At 42.9% G+C, this 21,783-nt stretch overlaps 1 protein-coding gene across 3 annotated transcripts in view; it reads left to right on the forward strand.

Annotated features, from left to right (window-relative positions):
• The window catches only part of NUBPL (nucleotide binding protein like), a 275,956-nt gene that overhangs the window by 244,951 nt on the left and 9,222 nt on the right, over positions 1-21,783 (forward strand). Inside the window, exon 11 of one of the 3 annotated variants that reach the window (XM_032404902.1) lies at positions 17,872-18,942. The exons of the other annotated variants lie outside the window; for them this stretch is intronic. Coding sequence (XP_032260793.1) covers positions 17,872-17,898 — 27 coding nt within the window. The 3' untranslated portion in view covers positions 17,899-18,942. Of the gene's footprint in view, positions 1-17,871; positions 18,943-21,783 lie in introns of those variants that run through there. 3 annotated transcript variants of the gene reach the window in all.

A 21,783-nucleotide genomic window follows, 5' to 3' on the forward strand; every position in this document is an offset into this window, starting at 1 on the left:
CTTGGCCTCCACAGTCATGTGAGCCAATTCCTGTAATAAATATCCTCTTACATCTATATATATCCTGTTGGTTTCCTGGAGAACCCTGACAGTATACCCACCCAGAAGTTCCACCTTCCCCACAAAAGTAACCATATCCTGACTTTATTTTTTAAATTAACATATAATGTATTATTTGTTTCAGGGGTACAGGTCTGTGATTCATCAGTCTTACACAATTCACAGCACTCACCATAGCACATACCCTCCCCAATGTCTATCACCCAGCCACCCCATCCCTCCCACCCCCCTCCACTCCAGCAACCCTCAGTGTGTTTCCTGAGATTAAGAGTCTCTTATGGTTTGTCTCCCTCTCTGGTTTCGTCTTGTTTCATTTTTCCCTCCATTTGCCTATGATCCTATGCCTTGTTTCTCAGATTTCTCATATCAGTGAGATCATATCATACCCTGACTTTTTATGGTAATCACTTTGCTTCATTGTTATAGTGTTATTCTGCCTATGTGCAGAATAGTTTAGTCTTACTCATTTTTAAAATTTGATTACCTTTAAGTTTCTTCTAACTTATAAAATCCCTCTCCATCCCTTTCTTTGCCTTTAAATTTATGTGGAAGAATCCAGGCCATTTGACCTTTAGAGTTTCTCCAAGTCTGGATTTGGCCGATGGCAGCCTCTTAGTGCTGTACAACATGTTGCCCTGTCCTCTTATTTCTTAAAAATTGGCAACCCCAAATTGGCGCCCCAAAATGAGGCTATTTTTACTCTATAATTTCTTTCCCATTTATTAGTTAGAATACATTTATAAAGAGATACTTCATTTACTGTTGATTAATCAGTGGTAAAGCTCATGTAGAGAGAGAAGGATAAATGCTTGATTCTTTCCCTTTACTTGCTAATTCTCAGGAACTAGTACTTCAGAGGTGACTAATACCTTTTTTACAAAATTATTTAAGAACTCATGGATTTAGGGCACCTGGGTGGCTCAGTCGGTTAAGCGCCTGCCTTTGGCTCAGGTCATGATCTCAGGGTCCTGGGATCGAACCCCACGTTGGGCTCTCTGCTCAGTGGGGAGCCTGCTTCCCCCTCTCCCTCTCCCTGCTGCTCCCCCTGCTTGTGCTCTCTCTCCCTCTGTCCAATAAATAAAATCTTAAAAAAAAAAAGAACTTATGGATTTAGATATACTTATAGGTTTAAATACATTACATTTATTATCATTACTGAAGCTCAAATGATCACATATTTGGTCAGTGGAAGCCTCTTCAGGGTGGCTCCTGAGTCCTTTTAACATGACCCAAGTAGTGATCAATAGCTTCCTTGCTCTCTGGTATGACAAGATGTTCTAGCTTGCCCTGTATACTTCCTGTGTCATGCCTGGAATCTACCATTTGTCTAATAAGGTTTTTTTATTGAGAAATTATATTTTAAAATCATATGTGGTGTTAGGGATGCTCATACTGGATCAATCTTCTGTTTCTAGTCCTTAAAGTGGACAGAGCTTGAAAAAGATAAATGTGTGTAGACACACACACATATCTGTGCATATATTTTGCATCTGCTCTTTCCTCCAGTTATTAATAGTTGTACTTTGTCTAATTGTTTAGACAAATAGTTTCTTGACCCTTATGTCATCTTTGGCCCACAGGCAAAGTATCCTATGCCAAAGTTGCCCTAGTCATCTTGGTTGTCTGAAGCTCATTCCTCAGGAAGCGTTCTTGGGAATAATATTTCTTGTGTCCTTGTATGTTGATAAGTTTGTGCCTTTTGTACTTGAAAACAAGTTTTACTGGATATCAAATCCTTGGCTCCTTCTTTCTTTGAGTACCTTAAATATGTTACAATATTTCCTTCTGGGAAAAAGCATTGCTGTGGAAAAAAACTAATGGCAATCTAATTTTCCTTCCCTTATAATTCGCTTGTTCTTTTTCTATATGCCCAAGCAATTTTTCCTTCCTGTCCCTTCCCAATATGGCTTGGTAGTGGTCATTCTGGGTTGATATTCATAGTGTGTGTTTTTTTTTCAGTAATATATATATTATATGTGTATGGTTTTAGAAAAGTTTCATATATATAGTTTTATATATATATGTAGTTTTAGAAAAGTTTTTCTTAAGTTATAGTTTTTAGTATTTGTTCTATTCCCTTTGGCTTTTCTTCTACAAGGACTCTTATCAATACATTCATCTCCTTTGCTTATCTTTAATATTACTCATTTCTCTTGATTTTTTTTTCAAGATTTTATTTATTTATTTGACAGAGAAAGGGGCAGCGAGAGAGGGAACACAAGCAGGGGGAGTGGGAGAGGAAAGAAGCAGGTTTCCCGCTGATCAGGGAACCCAGTGAAGGGCTTGATCCCAGGACCCTGAGATCATGACCTGAGCTGAAGGCAGACGCTTAACGACTGAGCCCCCCAGGTGACCCTCTCTTGAATCTTTTAAAAGATTTCTTTCTTCATTACTTTTTGATTAAGCGATTTCTCTTTTGCACACTTAGTTTCTCTTACGGTATTATCTGTTGTGTATATTCGCTCTTACATTCCTTCATGTTTACTCTCCATTCCTGAAATGAAGTTTTATTTCTAATTTGTATTTGTCACCTCATTTCCAAGTTTTTCTAATTTTGATTTTTTTTCAAGTCTTCTATCATTTTCTTAATGTCTTTGAACTCACTGTGAAGTATTAGATTACAGTTTTGTTCTGTATTGTGGATGTATCTTTCTGGCATGCTTTCTTTGCCTGTGGGATGCTATTCAGTTCCTTATTTTCTTTTTCCTTATAATAACTTTGTATGGTATATGCTTTGATACTTTTCTATAGCACATTTCTTAGTGAAATTAGTTTTTCTGAACTTTAGAATGAAGCAGGGGTTTGATGAAACATTTCTCACTTCACAGAGCCCCCTCTCTTGTTTTAGTGTTGTGTTCAAATATATGGCAGCTTTCTTTCTCAGCTTTCTTGACTCAGTTTCCCTCCTCCACTTTGGTCTGAACTTTCTCTTTCCTTTGTCTCCGTGTCCCTATTCTGCCTGGTTTTCATTGCACTCCCATCAGTTTCTCTGCAGTCTGAGCCCCATCCTAGAAGGGAGCCCTGATTTCACAGGGGCCCCTTCAGTCCCTCTTACTGCAGGCCACTTGAGTTCACTTGCTATTGGCAAGAGCTCAACTGCCCAGTTTCAGCTGCTGTTCTCCAATTGGTCCTCCATATTTTCCAGTGATATCTGTTGACTATAGTGTGGTTTTTCTGTTCTTGATCCATAAGTGAGAAGTCCCATTGCTTCCTTCTTCTTCCTCCTACATAGATAGGCTACTCTGCAGGTCTTGTGAGGGTTGGGTTGTTTCCACCCACTTATATTGGGATTCATGGGGATACCTTGTCATCTAGTCTTGATATAAGTATTGTCCACAGGTTTTTGGTTTTGCTCTCTTATTCATTAAAATATATATATATATTTATTTATTTGAGAGGGGGTGGGGGAGAGGTAGGTGAGGGGAGGGGAGAGAGAGAAAGAGAGAGAAAGAGAATTGTAAGCAGACTCCCCACCGAGCATGGAACTCAATTCCATGACCCTGAGATCATGACCTGAGCCGAAATCAAGAGTCAGGTGCTTAACCGACTTAGCCACCAGGTGCCTCTGTCTTACTCTATGTTAATGTGGGAATTTGGAGAGATTGAAAAACAGTGCTTGCCACACTCTCAGTTTCCCAGAATCTTCCCCTACCAAGGAACCCTTGATAAATGTTCCCCCAGTCTTCCTTCTCACCTAGAGAAGGGAGAACTATTTTAGTCTCCCTGGTAAAAACATGCAAAAATTTTTGATGGAGAACTCTCTCTCTCTTCTCCTCAGCCTACTCAAGCCCTTTTACCCCTCTTTGCCCTCCCTGGGCAAGTTTTAGCAGGATGGAGGGGAAAACAGGTATGCTTTAGAGCTTGACAGTATGACAGGATTCTTGGAACATTTTTGCAACTTGCCCTCGACAGACTGAATTGAAAGGTCAGTGACAGCAGAATGTTTCAGAGATGAAAGCTATTTTGTCCCAAGTGGAGTTTTAGTGATTCATTCTTAAATAGGAGGAAATCACTCCAAATAACAGATTTTCTGGGACTAGTAATCCACTTCCAGGTGGAGGCAGGCACCACTAGGAGAAATCAGCAGTGTGACCTCAGAAACATTTTTGATGCTTGTATTCACACGGTGAAAACTGGGGAGCTGTAGGATTTTAACCCTGTAATACAGACCAGTTTTGGTGGTTTTCCTCCTCACTGTGGCTCCTGGAGGAAGGCAGCATATGACTGAAGGAGGTACTCGCTCCTCCCTGCCTGGCAGTCCCTGTGCCCTCCGTGGGTCAGTGAGGGTCCGTCAGCTCTGCAGTTTTTCTGGCTCAGGCTCTGCCGGCTCCGCGGTTTTTCTGTGCAGGTGCTGGCCCTCCTTGGACATCCAAGCACGGTCCTGCTGGGGGCTGTCTGACAGCTAGGGCTCCCTCTGAGTTTCCGACCAGGCAGAAGGCCCCGTTTGAGTGGCATTTCTTTTATAAGCCGGGAGCCAACGAACAATCAGCCCTTCCACCAGGCCAGTATTCAGTGTGTGGCTGGAAAGTGTCTCTTGGTGACCTTTATTTGCATTGGCCTGCAGATACTAGTAAGTTTCCTTAGTGAGGAGGAGAAGGGAGGAGGTAAAGGGTGTATGTGAAGCCTAAGTATTAGCTCTGGGGACTTAAGTATAGGATGTGCGGCCAGCTCTGGCAACCCCAGTTCCGCTGCCCTTTACGAGGGAGACAATGACTGTATCATGAACCACCCCGGTCGAGCACCACCGGAGGGACACTCACAAGTTCAAAGACTTTAGAGCTCAAACTGCCCCTGTCCTTCTGAGGTCCCTCAAGCAGGAGGCCACACCTGGTAGCCGCCGAAGGGATACGACTTGGCTATATAGGAGAGGTCGCCAGCTGGCAGCCTGCAGATGAGTTTGGTTTGGACTTCAGAGAGTTAAAAAAATGTTTTTAATTAGTTGCCAACATTTAAATATCAGGAGACTTCATGTTTTAAAAAAGAAGAAAAAAAAGTCAGTGTCTGGCTTCTCTTGAGAAGCCAGGGACGTGGCAACTAGTGGCTGGCACTGAGTGGCAAACTGCTCCCTAACGGAGGGGCCTGTGTGCTCCCCGTGGCCGTGGCCGTGGCCCCTCTCGCCCCTCTGCCATCATTTTTGCTCTTTCTCCTGGGTTATTCCCATCAGCATAAAAACCTAATGTAATTTCTCCTTTCTTTTTTTAAAAATTTTTTAATTTTGATTTTAATTTAATTTTATTTTTTTAAAGATTTTATTTATTTGACAGAGAGAGATGCAGCGAAAGAGGGAACATGAGCAGGGGGAGTGGAAGAGGGAGAAGCAGGCTTCCCGCAGAGCAGAGAGCCCGATGCGGGGCTTGATCCCAGGGCCCTGGGATCATGACCTGAGCTGAAGGCAGACGCTTAATGACTGAGCCACCCAGGCGCCCTAAAAATTTTTTAATTTTTAAATTTTTTAAAGATTTTACTTATTTGAGAAAGAGCACGAGCAGGGACGGGGCAGAGGGAGAACCAGACTCCCCGCTGAGCAGGGAGCCCGATGCAGGACTCAATCCCAGGACCCTGAGGTACTGACTGAGCCACCCAGGTGCTCTGTTTCTCCTTTCTTAAAAATAATCAACCTTCGATCTACCAGACCACTCTGAGCACCCACGAAACCAGCCTGAGATGTAAGAAGATTTGGATCTCTACAAACAGAATATCGCAGGCAGTTGGTTTTGAGGTACGAAGTGGGGAGCCGTGATTCTGTGGGCAGATATCGGAGGATAAACGGCAGCGGGAGGGTGCCTAGCCGTGGGGATCCTACACCGCTGGTGAGTGACAGCCTCGCGCGCTGCGGACGGGGCACAGACTCGCAGACCGGTAGCGTCAGGAAAGGACTTTAGGGCAGCCCCCGGGGTGGAAAACCAGAGCTGCGGGGTCGCACGCACGCGAACTGCAGCCCCCGGGACGGAAACCCGGAGCGACGGAGTCACACGCACGCGAACTGCAGCCTCCGAGACGGAAACCGGGTGCGCCGGGGTCGCGCCGGTGAACTGCAACCCCCGGGGTGGGAACCCCGAGCGGCGGAGTCCCGCGCACGCGAACTGCAGTCCCCGGACGGAATCCCAAGCGGCGGAGTCACGCGCGCGCGAACTGGGAGCAGTTGGCGGTTTTAGAAGCACGAAGGGCAGAGACGTGCCCCGACCTGGAGGCAGGACTGGGGGCGCTGCGGAGGGGCGCACAACCCAGGACGCCGCAGTTTATAGCAGCATGGACAGAAACGGAGATGGTGTGGCCTGGAGAGCGCACTGAAGAACAGACTGCGGTCTCTCTGCTCTGAGGCAGAGGGTTGGAAACGGTCTCTTCTGCTCTGACTCGCGGAAGAGACGCGGAAAGCCGCCAGGGAAAGGCGCCAGAGAACAAAAGCCCCAAAGACTGATTCCCACGGAGCCCATCCCCCGCCACAGGGGCGCAGGGCAACTCCGCCCAAACAGGGTTGCCTGAGTAACAGCGCGGCAGGCCCCTCCCGCAGAAGACAGGCTGGGAAAACAAGAGGCCAGCAACCCTAAGGTCCCAAGAAAACAGTGCATCTTGCTTGGGTTCTGGTCAATAATTTGGACTCTATACATTCCCTCAAACACCCATCAACAGAATGACTAGGAGGAGGAGCCCCCAAAATAGAAAAGACTCAGAGATTATGACTTATGCTGCAGATTTACAAATGGATGCAGATATAACCAAGATGTCGGAGATGGAATTCAGGCTAGCAATTGTGAAGACAATGGCTAGAATGGAGAAATCAATTAATGGCAACATCGAGTCTCTAAGGGCAGAAATAAAAGGTGAATTGGCAGAACTTAAAAATCCTATCAATGAGATCCAATCCAATCTAGATAATCTAACAGCTAGGGTAACTGAGACAGAAGAGAGAATAAGCGACCTGGAAGACAATATAATAGATAAAAAGGGAAAAGAGGAGGCCAGGGAAAAACAACTCAGAATCCATGAAAATAGAATCAGAGAAATAAGTGACACCATGAGGCGTTCCAATGTCAGAATAATTGGAATCCCAGAGGGAGTAGAGAGAGAGAGAGGACTAGAAGATGTATTTGAGCAAATCGTAGCTGAGAACTTCCCTAATCTGGGGAATGAAACAAACATTCGAGTCCTAGAGGCAGAGAGGACCCCTCCTAAGATCAAGGAAAACAGGCCAACACCCCAGCATGTAATAGTAAAACTTGCAAATCTTAGAACCAAGGAAACCATCTTAAGGGCGATTAGGGGGAAGAGAGTCCTTACGTACAGAGGGAGGAACATCAGAATAACGTCAGACCTAGCCACAGAGACCTGGCAAGCCAGAAAGGCCTGGCAAGACATATTCAGGGTACTAAATGAGAAGAACATGCAGCCAAGAATACTTTATCTGGCAATGGTTTCATTTAGAATGGATGGAGAGATGCAGAGCTTCCATGAGCGGCAGAAGTTGAAAGAATATGTGACCACTAAGCCGGCCCTGCAAGAAATATTAAGGGGGGGTTCTATAAAAGGAGAAAGACCCCAAGAGTGATCTACAACAGAAATTTACAGGGACAATCTATAAAAACAACGTCTTCACAGGCAACATGATGACAATTAATTCATATCTTTCAATAATCACTCTCAACGTGAATGGCCTAAACGCTCCCATAAAACGGCACAGGGTTGCAGATTGGATAAAAAGACAGGACCCATCCATATGCTGTGTACAAGAGACTCATTTTGAACCTAAAGATACATCCAGACTGAAAGTGAAGGGATGGAGATCCATCTTCCATGCCAGCAGACCTCAAAAGAAAGCTGGGATAGCAATTCTTATATCAGACAAATTAGATTTTAAACTAAAGTCTGTAATAAGAGACACAGAAGGACACTATATCATTCTTAAAGGGTCTATCCAACAAGAAGATCTAACAATTGTAAATATCTATGCCCCCAACATGGGAGCAGCCATCTACATAAGCCAACTGTTAACCAAAATGAAGAGTCATATTGATAACAATACGTTAATTGTAGGAGACCTCAATACTCCACTCTCAGCAATGGACAGATCATCTAAGCAGAAAATCAACAAGGAAACAAGAGCTTTGAATGATACATTGGACCAGATGGACCTCATAGATATTTACAGAACATTCCACCCTAAAACAACAGAATACTCATTCTTCTCGAGTGCACATGGAACTTTCTCCAGAATAGACCATATACTGGGTCACAAATCAGGTCTCAACCGATACCAAAAGATTGAGATTATTCCCTGCATATTCTCAGACCACAATGCTCTAAAACTGGAACTCAATCACAAGAAAAAATTTGGCAGAAATTCAAACACTTGGAAGCTAAAGACCACTCTGCTCAAGAATGTTTGGGTCAACCAAGAAATCAAAGAAGAACTTAAACAATTCATGGAAATCAATGAGAATGAAAACACATCGGTCCAAAACCTATGGGATACTGCAAAGGCGGTCCTAAGGGGGAAATACATAGCCATCCAAGCCTCACTCAAAAAAATAGAAAAATCCCGAATTCACCAACTAACTCTACACCTTAAAGAACTAGAGAAAAAGCAACAAACGACGCCTACGCCACACATTAGAAGAGAAATAATTAAAATTAGAGCAGAAATCAATGAATTAGAAACCAGAAACACAGTAGATCAGATTGATGAAACTAGAAGTTGGTTCTTTGAAAGAATTAATAAGATTGATAAACCACTGGCCAGACTTATCCAAAAAAAAAAGAGAAAGGACCCAAATTAATAAACTTATGAATGAAAGGGGAGAGATCATGACTAACACCAAGGAAATAGAAACAATTATTAGAAATGATTATCAACAACTATATGCCAATAAACTGAGCCATCTGGATGAAATGGAGGCCTTCCTGGAAACCGATAAGCTGCCAAGACTGAAACAGGAAGAAATTGACAACCTGAATAGGCCAATAACCAGTAACGAGATTGAAGCAGTGATCAAAAACCTCCCAAAAAACAAGAGTCCAGGGCCTGGTGGATTCCCTGGGGAATTCTACCAAACATTCAAAGAAGAAATAATACCTATTCTACTGAAGCTGTTTCAAAAAATAGAAACAGAAGGAAAACTTCCAAACTCATTTATGAGGCCAGCATTACCTTAATCCCCAAACCAGGCAAAGACCCCATCAAAAAGGAGAATTTCAGACCGATATCCCTGATGAATATGGATTCCAAAATCCTCAACAAAATCCTAGCTAATAGGATCCAACAATACATTAAAAGGATCATCCACCACGACCAAGTGGGATTTATCCCCGGGATGCAAGGGTGGCTCAACATTTGCAAATCAATCAATGTGATAGAACACATTAATAAGAGGAGGGAGAAGAACCATATGGTCCTCTCAATTGATGCAGAAAAAGCATTTGACAAAATACCACATCCTTTCCTGATTAAAACTCTCCAGAGTATAGGGATAGAGGGAACATTCCTCAAGCTCATAAAATCCATCTATGAAAAACCCACAGCGAATATCATCCTCAATGGGGAAAAGCTGAGAGCCTTTCGCTTAAGATCAGGAACACATCAAGGGTGCCCACTCTCACCACTGTTGTTCAACATAGTACTAGAAGTCCTAGCAACAGCAATCAGACAACAAAAAGAAATAAAAGGTATTCAAATTGGCAAAGAAGAAGTCAAACTCTCTCTTTTCGCAGACGACAGGATACTTTATGTGGAAAACCCAAAAGATTCCACCCCCAAATTACTAGAACTCATACAGCAATTCAGTAATGTGCCAGGATACAAAATCAATGCACAGAAATCAGTTGCTTTCTTATACACTAACAACGCAACTGTAGAAAGAGAAATTAGAGAAATGATTCCATTTACAATAGCACCAAAAACCGTAAGATACCTCGGAATAAACCTAACCAAAGAGGTAAAGGATCTATACTCTAGGAACTACAAAACACTCATGAAAGAAATTGAAGAAGACACAAAAAGATGGAAAAATATTCCATGCTCATGGATCGGAAGAATAAACATTGTTAAAATGTCTATGCTACCCAGAGCAATCTATACCTTCAATGCCATCCCGATCAAAATTCCAATGACATTTTTCAAAGTGCTAGAACAAACAATCCTAAAATTTGTATGGAATCAGAAAAGACCCCGAATCGCCAAGGAGATGTTGAAAAAGAAAAACAAAGCTGGGGCATCACGTTGCCTGATTTCAAGCTATATTACAAAGCTGTGATCACCAAGACAGCATGGTCCTGGCACAAAAACAGACATACAGACCAATGGAACAGAATAGAGAACCCAGATATGGACCCTCAACTCTATGGTCAAATAATCTTTGACAAAGCAGGAAAAAACATGCAATGGAAAAAAGACAGTCTCTTCAATAAATGGTGCTGGGAAAATTGGACAGCCACATGCAGAAGAATGAAATTCGACCATTCTCTAACACCACTCACAAAGATAAACTCAAAGTGGATGAAAGACCTCAATGTGAGACAGGAATCCATCAAAATCCTAGAGGAGAACATAGGCAGTAACCTCTTTGACATCGGCCACAGCAACTTCTTTCAAGATACATCTCCAAAAGCTAGTGAAACAAAAGCAAAAATGAACTTTTGGGACTTCATCAAGATAAAAAGCTTCTGCACAGCAAAGGAAACAGTCAACAAAACAAAGAGGCAACCCACAGAATGGGAGAAGATATTTGCAAATGACACTACAGATAAAGGGCTGGTATCCAAAATCTATAAAGAACTTCTCAAACTCAACACCCAGAAAACAAATAATCAAGTCAAAAAGTGGGCAGAAGAGATGAACAGACACTTCTCTGAAGAAGACATACAAATGGCGAACAGACACATGAAAAAATGTTCATCATCATTAGCCATCAGGGAAATCCAAATCAAAACCACACTGAGATACCACCTTACACCAGTTAGAATGGCCAAAATGGACAGGGAAAGAAACAACAAATGTTGGAGAGGTTGTGGAGAAAGGGGAACCCTCTTACACTGTTGGTGGGAATGCAAGTTGGTACAGCCACTTTGGAAAACAGTGTGGAGGTTCCTCAAAAATTTAAAAATAGAGCTACCCTATGACCCAGCAATTGCACTACTGGGTATTTACCCCAAAGACACAGATGTAGTGAAAAGAAGGGCCATATGCACCCCAATGTTCATAGCAGCAATGTCCGCAATAGCCACACTGTGGAAAGAGCCGAGATGCCCTTCACCAGATGAATGGATAAAGAAGATGTGGTCCATATATACAATGGAATATTACTCAGCCATCAGAAAGGATGAATACCCAACTTTTACATCAACATGGATGGGACTGGAGGAGATTATGCTAAGTGAAATAAGTCAAGCAGAGAAAGTCAATTATCATATGGTTTCACTTGTTTGTGGAACATAAGGAATAACATGGAGGACACTAGGAGAAGGAAGGGAAAAATGGGCGGGGGGAATTGGAGGGAGAGATGAACCATGAGAGACTATGGCCCTGAGAAACAAACAGGGTTTTAGAGGGGAGGGGGGAGGGGGGATTGATTAGCCTGGTGATGGGTATTAAGGAGGGCACGTACCGCATGCAGCACTGGGTGTTATACGAAAACAATGGATCGTTGATCACTACATCAAAAACTAATGATGTATTGTATGGTGACTAACATAACATAATAAAATTTAAAAAAAAATAAATAATCGACCTTCTCTTGCCTCTACGTTCCCTGTGAGTGCTCTCTCCCATTTCTTTCCCCTCTTTGCAGCAGAAACTCCTCACAAGAGTTGCTCACACTCACAATCTCCACCCTCCTGCTCCCATTCTCTCCCACATGTTCAGGCTCTGGCCCTGCAGGCCCCACTGCAACACAGAGAGGTCCCCAGTGATGCCAGCCAGGGCTCATGTTTCCTCCAAGTCAACCCATGGGCTGCCTGTGACTCTGGCACTTGGTCCCTCCTTGTCCTCCATGCTCCCTCTTTGCTCACCTGCCCTCCAGTTTCTATCACTCTTGAGCTTTCCTTTCTGTCTACCCTCTTCGCTCGAAGAGGCTTAGATCTCTGCCCATGGTCCTTGTGTTTCCCCATACCCCTTTATGACCACCATTAGTCTTATCGCTTTAAAACGCACCTGGGGCGCCTGGGTGGCTCAGTTGTTAAGCGTCTGCCTTTGGCTCAGGTCATGATCCCAGGGTCCTGGGATCGAGCCCCGCATCTGGCTCCCTGCTCAGTGGGAAGCCTGCTTCTCCCTCTCCCTCTGCCTGCCGCTCCCCCTGCTTGTGCTCTCTCTGTGTCAAATAAATAAATAAAATCTTAAAAAAAAAAAGATATTATAAAAAGCAGCTATGTGCTGGGTCCCAAGTGTATATTTCCAGGTCAGGCCTCGGCCTGAACCAGTCATAGATGCAGCTGCCTACCTGACACCTCCTCCTGATGTCTAATAGGTGTCTCATAGTGGCACATGCAAGCCAAACTCTTGGTCTTTCCCCCTTTGCCAGCTATCTTCCATGTGTCTCCATGTACATTCTTCACCTTCCCTCTTCTCTCCCTACTCACTACCCTGGAAGACTGACTTGTATGGGCTGTTCCACAGTCGGACTTCGGGTTGGGCTCTACCAAAGCAAATCCCAGCAGGAAATCAAGAGGTCGAGGAGAGTGAGGTCCAGGTGTTTATTTCTTGGACTCTTTCCCCACAGGGTCACCCAGGGCTGGCTGCCTCCTTCTATCAAAAGTAAGTCAACACAGACATTTCCACATGATTCTATCCTTTCTGGGTCCCGTAACTGGCCTCCCAGGCCTAGGGCTGCTCACTGCCCCACTGTTTACTAGACTTGGAGTATTCGTTCTATCACTTGTGGTTTCCCTACACCCTGCCCACACCTTTATAAATAGTCCCTTCATTAAATGCTCCATGAATTATTCTAATGTGAGTGTGCCATCTGTTTCCTGCTGGGACCCTGATTGTACCTCATACTGTTGCCCTTTTTATTTGAAGAGAATGTTATTGCGAATGACCATTCTTTGTGTGAAGACAGTTAGAAAGGCAGATGTGTGTCCGTCATTTTAATGTTACACTTTGATAGAAGCTTGAGGGGAAAGCAGAGCTACATAGTCATTTCAATAAATATCTGTGACTAGACCTTCACCCAAGAGGATAGATAACAATTTGGAAGTAAATGCAAATGAGATAGGAGAGCATTTACCTTAGGTAACAACTCTGCTGCACATGCCAAACCAGTTGCGCGGACTCACGTGGTTCACTCCAGCTGTGGGAATATAAAATTACATATTTTATATAGAGACCTTCCAAGAAGGATGCAAACTGTATTCCTATGTATTTTCAACCATTTTATCAAGATACACGTAGTGGAGAAATATTGCATCTCCTCGATCTGAAGAGTGGGCATTGATTTAGCTGCCAGAGACAGAGGAAGCTGGAATCATTATTAATTTATCTGCAGACACTGGCCCAAGCCATTCAATAAACAGGAGGTCCTGCAAGGATTATGTTTCATTGATGCTATTGTTTACTCTTATGTTAATGTTATCTATATGCTCAGCAAAAACCCAATTAAGCAAGATCCTTGCTTGTTAATGCTTCATGTTCTTTTTGCATCTGGCTGAGTATAAAAGGAGGAAATATAGTAGCTCATCCACTGGTGATAGTTGGGACAACAGGAGAAGAGGAGACGTCCCTTCACATGTAAATTGTAAGAAAGGCAGAGATTTTATCTTGAATCTTCCACTTCCTGTCTCTTTCCCCCCTCTCAGAACTCCTTTTACCTTGAACTTTCACAATTTAGATGCAGCCTAATCTTTCCTTTCTGCAAATAAAGCAATCTGATAAATGTATTACTATGAGACCTTCAGGGAAAGATCTGTGGGCTTTTCCAGGGTATTTTTGCTTTTAAAACCACAAGAAAAAAAAAAATAGGAAAGATAAAACAAATCACGATGAAATAAGTATCAGTTATTCTATCATTTTGAGGGTCAAATATTATTTCTAAAGGTCCAAATAAAGAAAATAAAAGCAGAAATGGCAAATAATCATAGGCAAAGATTTTATATACAAGGAGATATATTCCACATAGATTATTCTGATAGAAGCAACAAAAATATGCTACATGAAAGGAATGGTTAAATAAAGTGTGATATATCTATACAATAGTTAAATAACTTTTTATACACCCATAAGCACCCATCAAACATCATCTTTTCAAAGTATATTTGAACACATAGGGGACTGTTCCAGATAAAATATTAGGTGGAAAAAGCAGCTATGTGTTTAGTATTATCCCTGTTTGGATTATAAATATGTATGTGTATTACATGTATGCATATCTGTATTAATAGATAAAGAATTGGGAATACATATGCTAAAATGCTAGCAGTGATTATCTCTGGATGATAGGATTATAGATGATCAATAGTTTGTTCTTTAGAAGTTCTGTATTATTTACACTATTTTTGCATTAAACATATAAACATGTTTATTTTATAATTAAAGGTGGGAAAGTTACTCTTTAAAAGAGAAGACTTTGATTTACAGAAAGGAATGGTGGAATTTCAGGTAGCAGGGAATGGGCATTTTAATGTGTGCGAGAGCCTTCTATTACATCAAACATAACAGCAGTAATTAACAACAGGCTTCACAGAATAATAGTAATGAATCTTTCTTGTGTACTTAGTTTTTGCCAGGCACTGTGCATTAGGGTACTTCGTATTCATTGCTTCTCTTCTAATCCTCTTAACAACACTATGGAAGGTAGGTGCTAGAATTATCCTGAAGAGGCAAGTGGAGTTTAGAGAAATTAAGAAGTTAAGTATATTGGTTAGGGTAAAGCAAACCGCTGTAACATAAACCTGAAATCTCATTGGATTAACAAAAGGGAAGCTGATTCCTTAATCACCCAAAGGTTATTTCTTAATCATGTAAAATTCCATTGGCAGCACCGGTGGAGGGTGGGGTGGAGTGTCTACTCCAGGCACGGAGGGAGGCCCTGCTGTCTTCCACACATGGCTTCCAAGGTTGCCCTGGACATTTATACCAGGTCAGCAGCCAGGGTGATTTGAGATAATGGAGGACTCCGTGGTTTTTGTGGGCCAGAATTTCCACCCATGTTCCCGTGGCCAGAACTCAATCTCACGGTTACTCTTAACAGCAAAGGAGGCTAAGAGATAGAGCCTAGTCATATCTCCAGGAGGAAAGAGGGAAGGATTTGGAGAATGGTTCACTAGCTTCTGCCCTGTGGGGTAACTTACTGGAGATCACACACCAAGTAAGTGGCAGGGCAGGATTTGAGTAGGGTCAGCCCCATTCCAAAGCTGACATGGTAACCACGGAGCTAGACACATTCACACCACAGAGGACTAAAAGTTTCAAAGCTGACTCCCTTAAGTGCTGGCTTATAGAGCAGCAGAGTTGCTGTCTTTAGAAATGAGGTACTCAATCTTTTATTTTTACTTACTTTTGAAAAGGAAGTTTTACTTTGGTTTTTAAAAGTTAGATTCAAAATGAAAGGAGAGGTTGAAGTATGGCCAAGACTAAATACCCATGAGCAGGATAAACATCCAGGAATTACAGATGGAATGAACTGAGGTCTGTGAAGAAATGCTTTCAGTGGCAATAAGGTAGATCTTAAAAGAGTAGTACAAGAAGAATAGCATGTTATAAACTGATGGCAAAGGAAAGAAAAATTGCTTAATGCATATTCTCTCAAGAATAGTCTTCAAATAAGAAAAAGCAGAACAGGGGCACCTGGGTGGCTCAGTTGGTTAAGCGTCTGCCTTCGGCTCGGGTCATGATCCCGGGGTCCTGGGATTGAGCCCCTCATTGGGCTCCCTGCTCAGCAGGGAGTCTGCTTCTCCCTCTACCCCTCCCTTCTGCTCATGATCTCTCTCATGCTCTCTCTCTCTCAAATAAATAAATTAAAAAAAAAAAAAAGAAAAAGCAGAACAAACATAATTAAGAGGGAACTGGAACGGAGGTGCAGAATAACCATGAGGCAGGTATGAGCGGTGGGACCAAAAATGGCAGTGGGGGCAGAGGGCAGCCGATACACGTTGTATTGAAGTTTTATCTGTTGAAGAATCTATTAGGGTAAAAGTCAAAATATACCTGATACAAGGACAGGAGTAGGAGGAGTGGGGAGTCAAGGCAGGATGTCAATTTTTATGTAAAAAGAAATAGAGGTTTGAATATTATTTAATGTTACAGTGGTCATTAATAGAAAAACTAAAAAAAGAAATTAAAGCATTGAGGAGAGAGGAATAGGGTAGTATAAACAAAATCCTTCTCTTTCATATCAGGGAGTCAATAAAAACTACTTTGTTTGATAAGTTAAGAAATAGAAATATTTCTTAATTTTATCCAATAAATTATCCAGCGGAGATAACCTCCAAAATAATAAAAATAAAAATATTAAGAGTTTAGGGTAGTGTCCCTGGGGGGGTGGAGAAGGAGGCAGTAGATTGTAAGGTCTACCTTACTATTCGACTTGTTCATATATTTTCTTCATGGAAAGTAAAATTCAGTGCAACTCTCTAGATTCCTGTACTTTGTCATGCGTAGTATTTTCCCAGAAAGCCTACTAGAGTATAGATTTCAGACCCTTCCCCCAGCAGCCGTAGGAGGTAGCTATAATTTTTATCTGCATGTCGTAATTGTTATAATTTAGCAGGGTGTTCTGATACAGGCGAGGGAACCACGTCTGTAGGCTGTGAGAAATTATGTCCAGTGGTTCTGCCAAAGTCATAGGTATGAGAGCTGAACCAGCCTTCTCTGCTCTCCCTCTCACCACGCTTCTGACATGTGGTATGCAAATCTGGCTGCTCCCTTTCTTCAGTTGGAAGTGTCTTCAGGGAAAGATCTGAGAAGCTGTGCCCACAGATGAGCCTGAGAAGATGGCCTCTCCTTGGTGACTTCCCTTGGTCCACGGCCAGTGCCTTCTGTTTCTAAGCCCAGAACCAGTGTTGTCGGTGCCCTGAGAGAGTCACACCACTGCATATGACAACAAAGTCACGTTAGTCATTTATAATGAGGTGACTGCCACTTGGACTACACGCTCTGATTGGCTGATCAGCACACCGTCCTCTGATGGAGAAACCATTTAGAGAACCAAAATAAATCTAGAAAGTTGCTTTGTAGATGGGGAATCAGTTTATTAGATGAATAGGATGTTTAACAGACATAACTCCGCTTACCCGTCACCCATCTCCACAGCATGTATATAGCTAAGAGACTAGCACTTCCCAGCCCTAGCTACACCTTACGTTCACAGACAGAGCTTTTCATAAGTACTAGCATAAGCTTCATCCCAGAGCAGCGAGTTGGAATCTTTGAAGGTGGGGCCCAGGCATGGATAATTTTGTTAATCTCCCTAGAAGATTGTAATGTACTGCTAGAGTTGAGAAACAGGGCATCCCCCACAGGTTGTCTGAAACCTCTCTTTCTTCTGACCCACACGGCAGACAAACTAATATGTGCCTCGGGGATATGCCTGCGGCACCGCTTTGGTGACTTCATATGGTCCATGACTGACTAATTCCTTAATACGTCCAGAAACTCAATATTGTCTACAATACAAGTAAAACTTTGCTTTACGTGTGTTAATTCATTTAATCATCATAGCAACTCTGAGGTTATCTACATTTCATAGACGTGGAAACTGAGGAAATAGGGAGGTTAAGTAACTTGCCCAAGGTACACAGATGTTAGATGGGAGAGCTGGGATGTGAACCCAGGTGACGTGGCTCACAGTCTGGACTCAACCATTCTGTTATATTCCTTTACAATCACAGACTTCTCCCTGTTCCTCATTTGGCTGATGACCTTGATTCTTAACTTCACTGAGAAAACCGAAGCAGTCGGAGAAGGTCTTCCACCGGCTTCCACAACCACACCGACCAGCCTGCTGCATCTGTGAGCGTCCCTTCCATTTGTGCACCAGACCCCATCTCCTCTTGCCAGCTCAGGGACATGGTTCCAGCACGAAAGCCACCTCTGTCCTCCTCCTCAATTATTTCCTTAGTTGGTTCTTTCTCACTAGCTGGTCACATATTTCAATGTTACATATGCCATAATATCTTTCATGGGGAAAAAAAATCCCTTCTGTGATCCTACATCTCCTTGCAGCTGCCATCCTACTTTTCTTTTCTCTTCTGTAGCAAAGTTCCTTGGAAGAGTGGTCTCTATTTGTCTTCACTTCTTCTTTTCCCATTCTGCTTCAATCAGACTTTAGAGCTGCCCTCCCCCAACATACACACATACACTCATTAAAATAGTACTTATCTGGTGGCCTCCACTCTGCCAACTCCAGTGGTCTTCCCTGAGTCTCCACGCTTTCCACTTACCAGCAATATATGGCAGCGTTAATGACCTCACCTGGAAATTTCTGGGACTCCACTCTGCCTCAGCTATGTCTTCTGCTACGTTACTGACCATCCATTCTTTCTCAGTCTCATCTGCCAATTCCCCTCACCCCTTTGCTTTCTAAGCATTGGCATGCCCTGTGCTGTCCAAGATTTATTCTCTTTCTATAGTCACTCCGTAGGTGATCTTATCCTGTACACTAAAGGTCCTCAGATTTCTACTTCTAAATATCTTCATGACCATTGGGTAGGAAAAGATTTCTTAAACAGAACATAAAATGTGCTAAGCATAAAAAGAAACGTGGATAAATCAAGCATTTTTAAAAATTTAGACTGTAAATCAAGACACTATTCAGAGAGTGAAAAGGTAAGCCACAGAGTGGAAGATATTTATATTGCATGTATCCAACAAAGGACCTGTATCTGTATTATATAAATAACTCCTACAAATAGTAAGAAAAAGATAGACAAAGAAATAGAAAAAATAGGCAAAAGGCTGGAACAGCCCAGATCTCTTCCCTAAAGTCCAGCCTTGAATATAAAACTGTATATTCATGGGCGCCTGGGTGGCTCAGTCATTAAGCGTCTGCCTTCGGCTCAGGTCATGATCCCAGGGTCCTGGGATCGAGCCCCACATCGGGCTCCCTGCTCAGCGGGAAGCCTGCTTCTCCCTCTCCCACTCCCCCTGCTTGTGTTTCCTCTCTTGTTGTGTCTCTCTCTGTCAAATAAATAAATAAAATCTTTAAAAAAAAAACAACTGTATATTCATGATCTCCATTGAATAGGCATCTTAAATATTACCCATCCAGAACAATGCCTGCTTCCTCCCTTCCCTCTGAACCTGCTCCTCCTTCAGTAAATGGCAACTCCAGACACCAGTTGCACAGGCCAAAACCCTTGGAGTCATCATCAACTATACTCCTCTTATATCCCATATCCAACCTATATTAGGTCTCTATTGCTGTGCAACAAATTATCATACTTCATTTTCTGTAGGTTGGGGATTTGGGCATGGTTTAGCTGTCCCCAGCTGCAGTCTCTTACAAGGCTACAGTCAAGGTGTCAGCCAGGGCTACAGTCATCTCAAGGCTTGACTATGGAGGACCACTTTCAAGCTCACTCATGTGGCTATTGGTAGGCCTCAGGTCCTTGTTAGCTGTTAGCTGGAGACAACAGTTCCATGCCACATGGAACTCTCGAAGTAAAGATCACAGTGTGCCATCTGGCTTTCCCCAGAGTTAGCAAGAGAGAGAGGGGGTGGGGCAGCTAGACATGAGTCACATTTTATAACCTAATCTTACAATTGATATACCATCACTTTGCCACATTCTTTTCATTAGAGGTGAGTCACTAGGTCCAGCCCACACTTAAGGCGAGGTAGGAATCATTGGGGGCCAAGGTGGAGGCTGCCAGTCACACAATCCAACAACAAATTCTGCCATCTCTACTTCTAGAATATATGTGGAGTCCAAGTACTTCTCACCACCTTCATTGTTAGCTCCCTAGTCCAACCTTCTGTTGTCTCTCACCTGGCTAATTTCAATAGCCTGTTAAATGGTATTTTTGCTCCCTAATCCCTACCACACACAAACTGTTTGACATACAGTAGTGAGAGTGAGCCTTTGAAAATATGAGTCAGAACTTGTTAATCCTCTGCTAAAAAAAAATCTCCAGTGTTTTCTAAGGACCCACATGCTCTGCTCCTACCCTGACCTCCTCTCCTACTATTCCCCTCTTCACTCATTCTGCTGCAGCCACACTAGCCTCCTCAGTGTTCACTGAACACATCAAGTATGTTCCCAGCTCTATCCTTTGCATGAGCATTTCTTCTCTTAGATATCTGCAAGGCTGTGTAATTGTCACCTTTCAATGAGGCCTTCCCCAATTGACATATATAAAAGGCAAAATGCACCCCCTCCCTACTCCTTTGCTCCCTATACCCTTTAATCATCTTGTACTTTTCTCCATTATACTTAAAACCATCTACCTTGTTTCACTTGTTTATTTTCTGTCAAATGCAGAATTTTAAAAATTTTTATAGAATTTATTGGCATGGAATAGGAGTGCAATAAATGTTTATTAAACACATACATACCCTTGATCAGGTTATATCAAATTTTCACTCTTTCTAAGGCTGGTACAGGATGATTTTGTGTCTATATGTGGAAGGGATGGGTGGGGATATGAAAGGGGCAGGAGGACAGATTGGCTGGTACGTCCCTAGCACCACACAGTCCCTTTCAACCCACTGGTTCTTCATCCTCTTGTAAAAACCCTTCCTCCCCTGAGCCTCCTGGTACCTGGCTCATACTTATGCCTCCTTGCTCTCACTTCCAGACCCTGCATTCATCCAGGGAGACCTTAGCCCAGCACCCTCAGTTTAGACCTCTGGCTCTTGCTCTACCTGTAATCACAAACTCTAGAATACCCTAAACTTCTGCCCTTTCAATTTATTCTCCTTCTATTTGTCCTTGAAACACAGTGAGATGTCCACCCTACATGCCTCCATTTTCAGCCAAACAATTAATGCCCCTTTGGCTTTATGTCCTGTATCCAGCCTAAATACCTGATTCATTTTCTCATTCTGTACAAAGAAGATGTAGTATAGTGGTGGGAAACAGAGACCCTGGAGATACAGACAGGTTCAAAGCCTGGCTACACCCCTTGCTAAACCACGCCTTGGGTGAACTAATCTGGCTGAACCCACTTTCCTTGACTATAAAATGAGAATAGGGAGGTTGTGAGGATTGCATGAGGTTTAAGAAAGCGTTTAGCTCATAAACAGAACAACAAATGGAAACGATTACTATTAATGATAATTCTTACATGAGTTAATATTTAGAAATGTTTAGAACAGTGCCTGGCACATAGTAATGACTATTTAATGTTTGTTAAATAAATTGATACTTTTTTCTTTCTAATGTCATTAATTTCCTTTACCTTTCCCTCACTCTCAAAAACTCCCAGTTTCTGTTGCTCCAAAAGGAGTTCTGTTCAGGAAGTCACACAGCAGGCAAAATGAAGCCAGAACAAGCCCGGTCCCAGGGCAGTCAGCCCGTCCTTCAGGTGTGCCTCAACACCACCATCTCTCCTCTGCCCAGCAGCTGCCTCGGCTCCTCCCTGCTCATACCGAGAGCCCTCCTTACCGTGTTCTCTCGCACACCGAGTACATGTTCTTACCTCCTACTGGACAGAAAAAGACGGAGGTCTGGTGCAAACATCTGCTTGTAGACCCTGCAGCTGTGACTCCTCTTCACTGATGCTCATCCTTACCCTTGTCTCCCACCCAAGGGCTCTCTATCTTGTCTGGGCTCCTTGGGAATGCCACACTCTCTGCATATT

This window comes from Phoca vitulina, unplaced genomic scaffold (genome assembly GCF_004348235.1).
Source record: "Phoca vitulina isolate PV1807 unplaced genomic scaffold, GSC_HSeal_1.0 scaffold7, whole genome shotgun sequence".
Taxonomy (NCBI): Eukaryota; Metazoa; Chordata; class Mammalia; order Carnivora; family Phocidae; genus Phoca; species Phoca vitulina.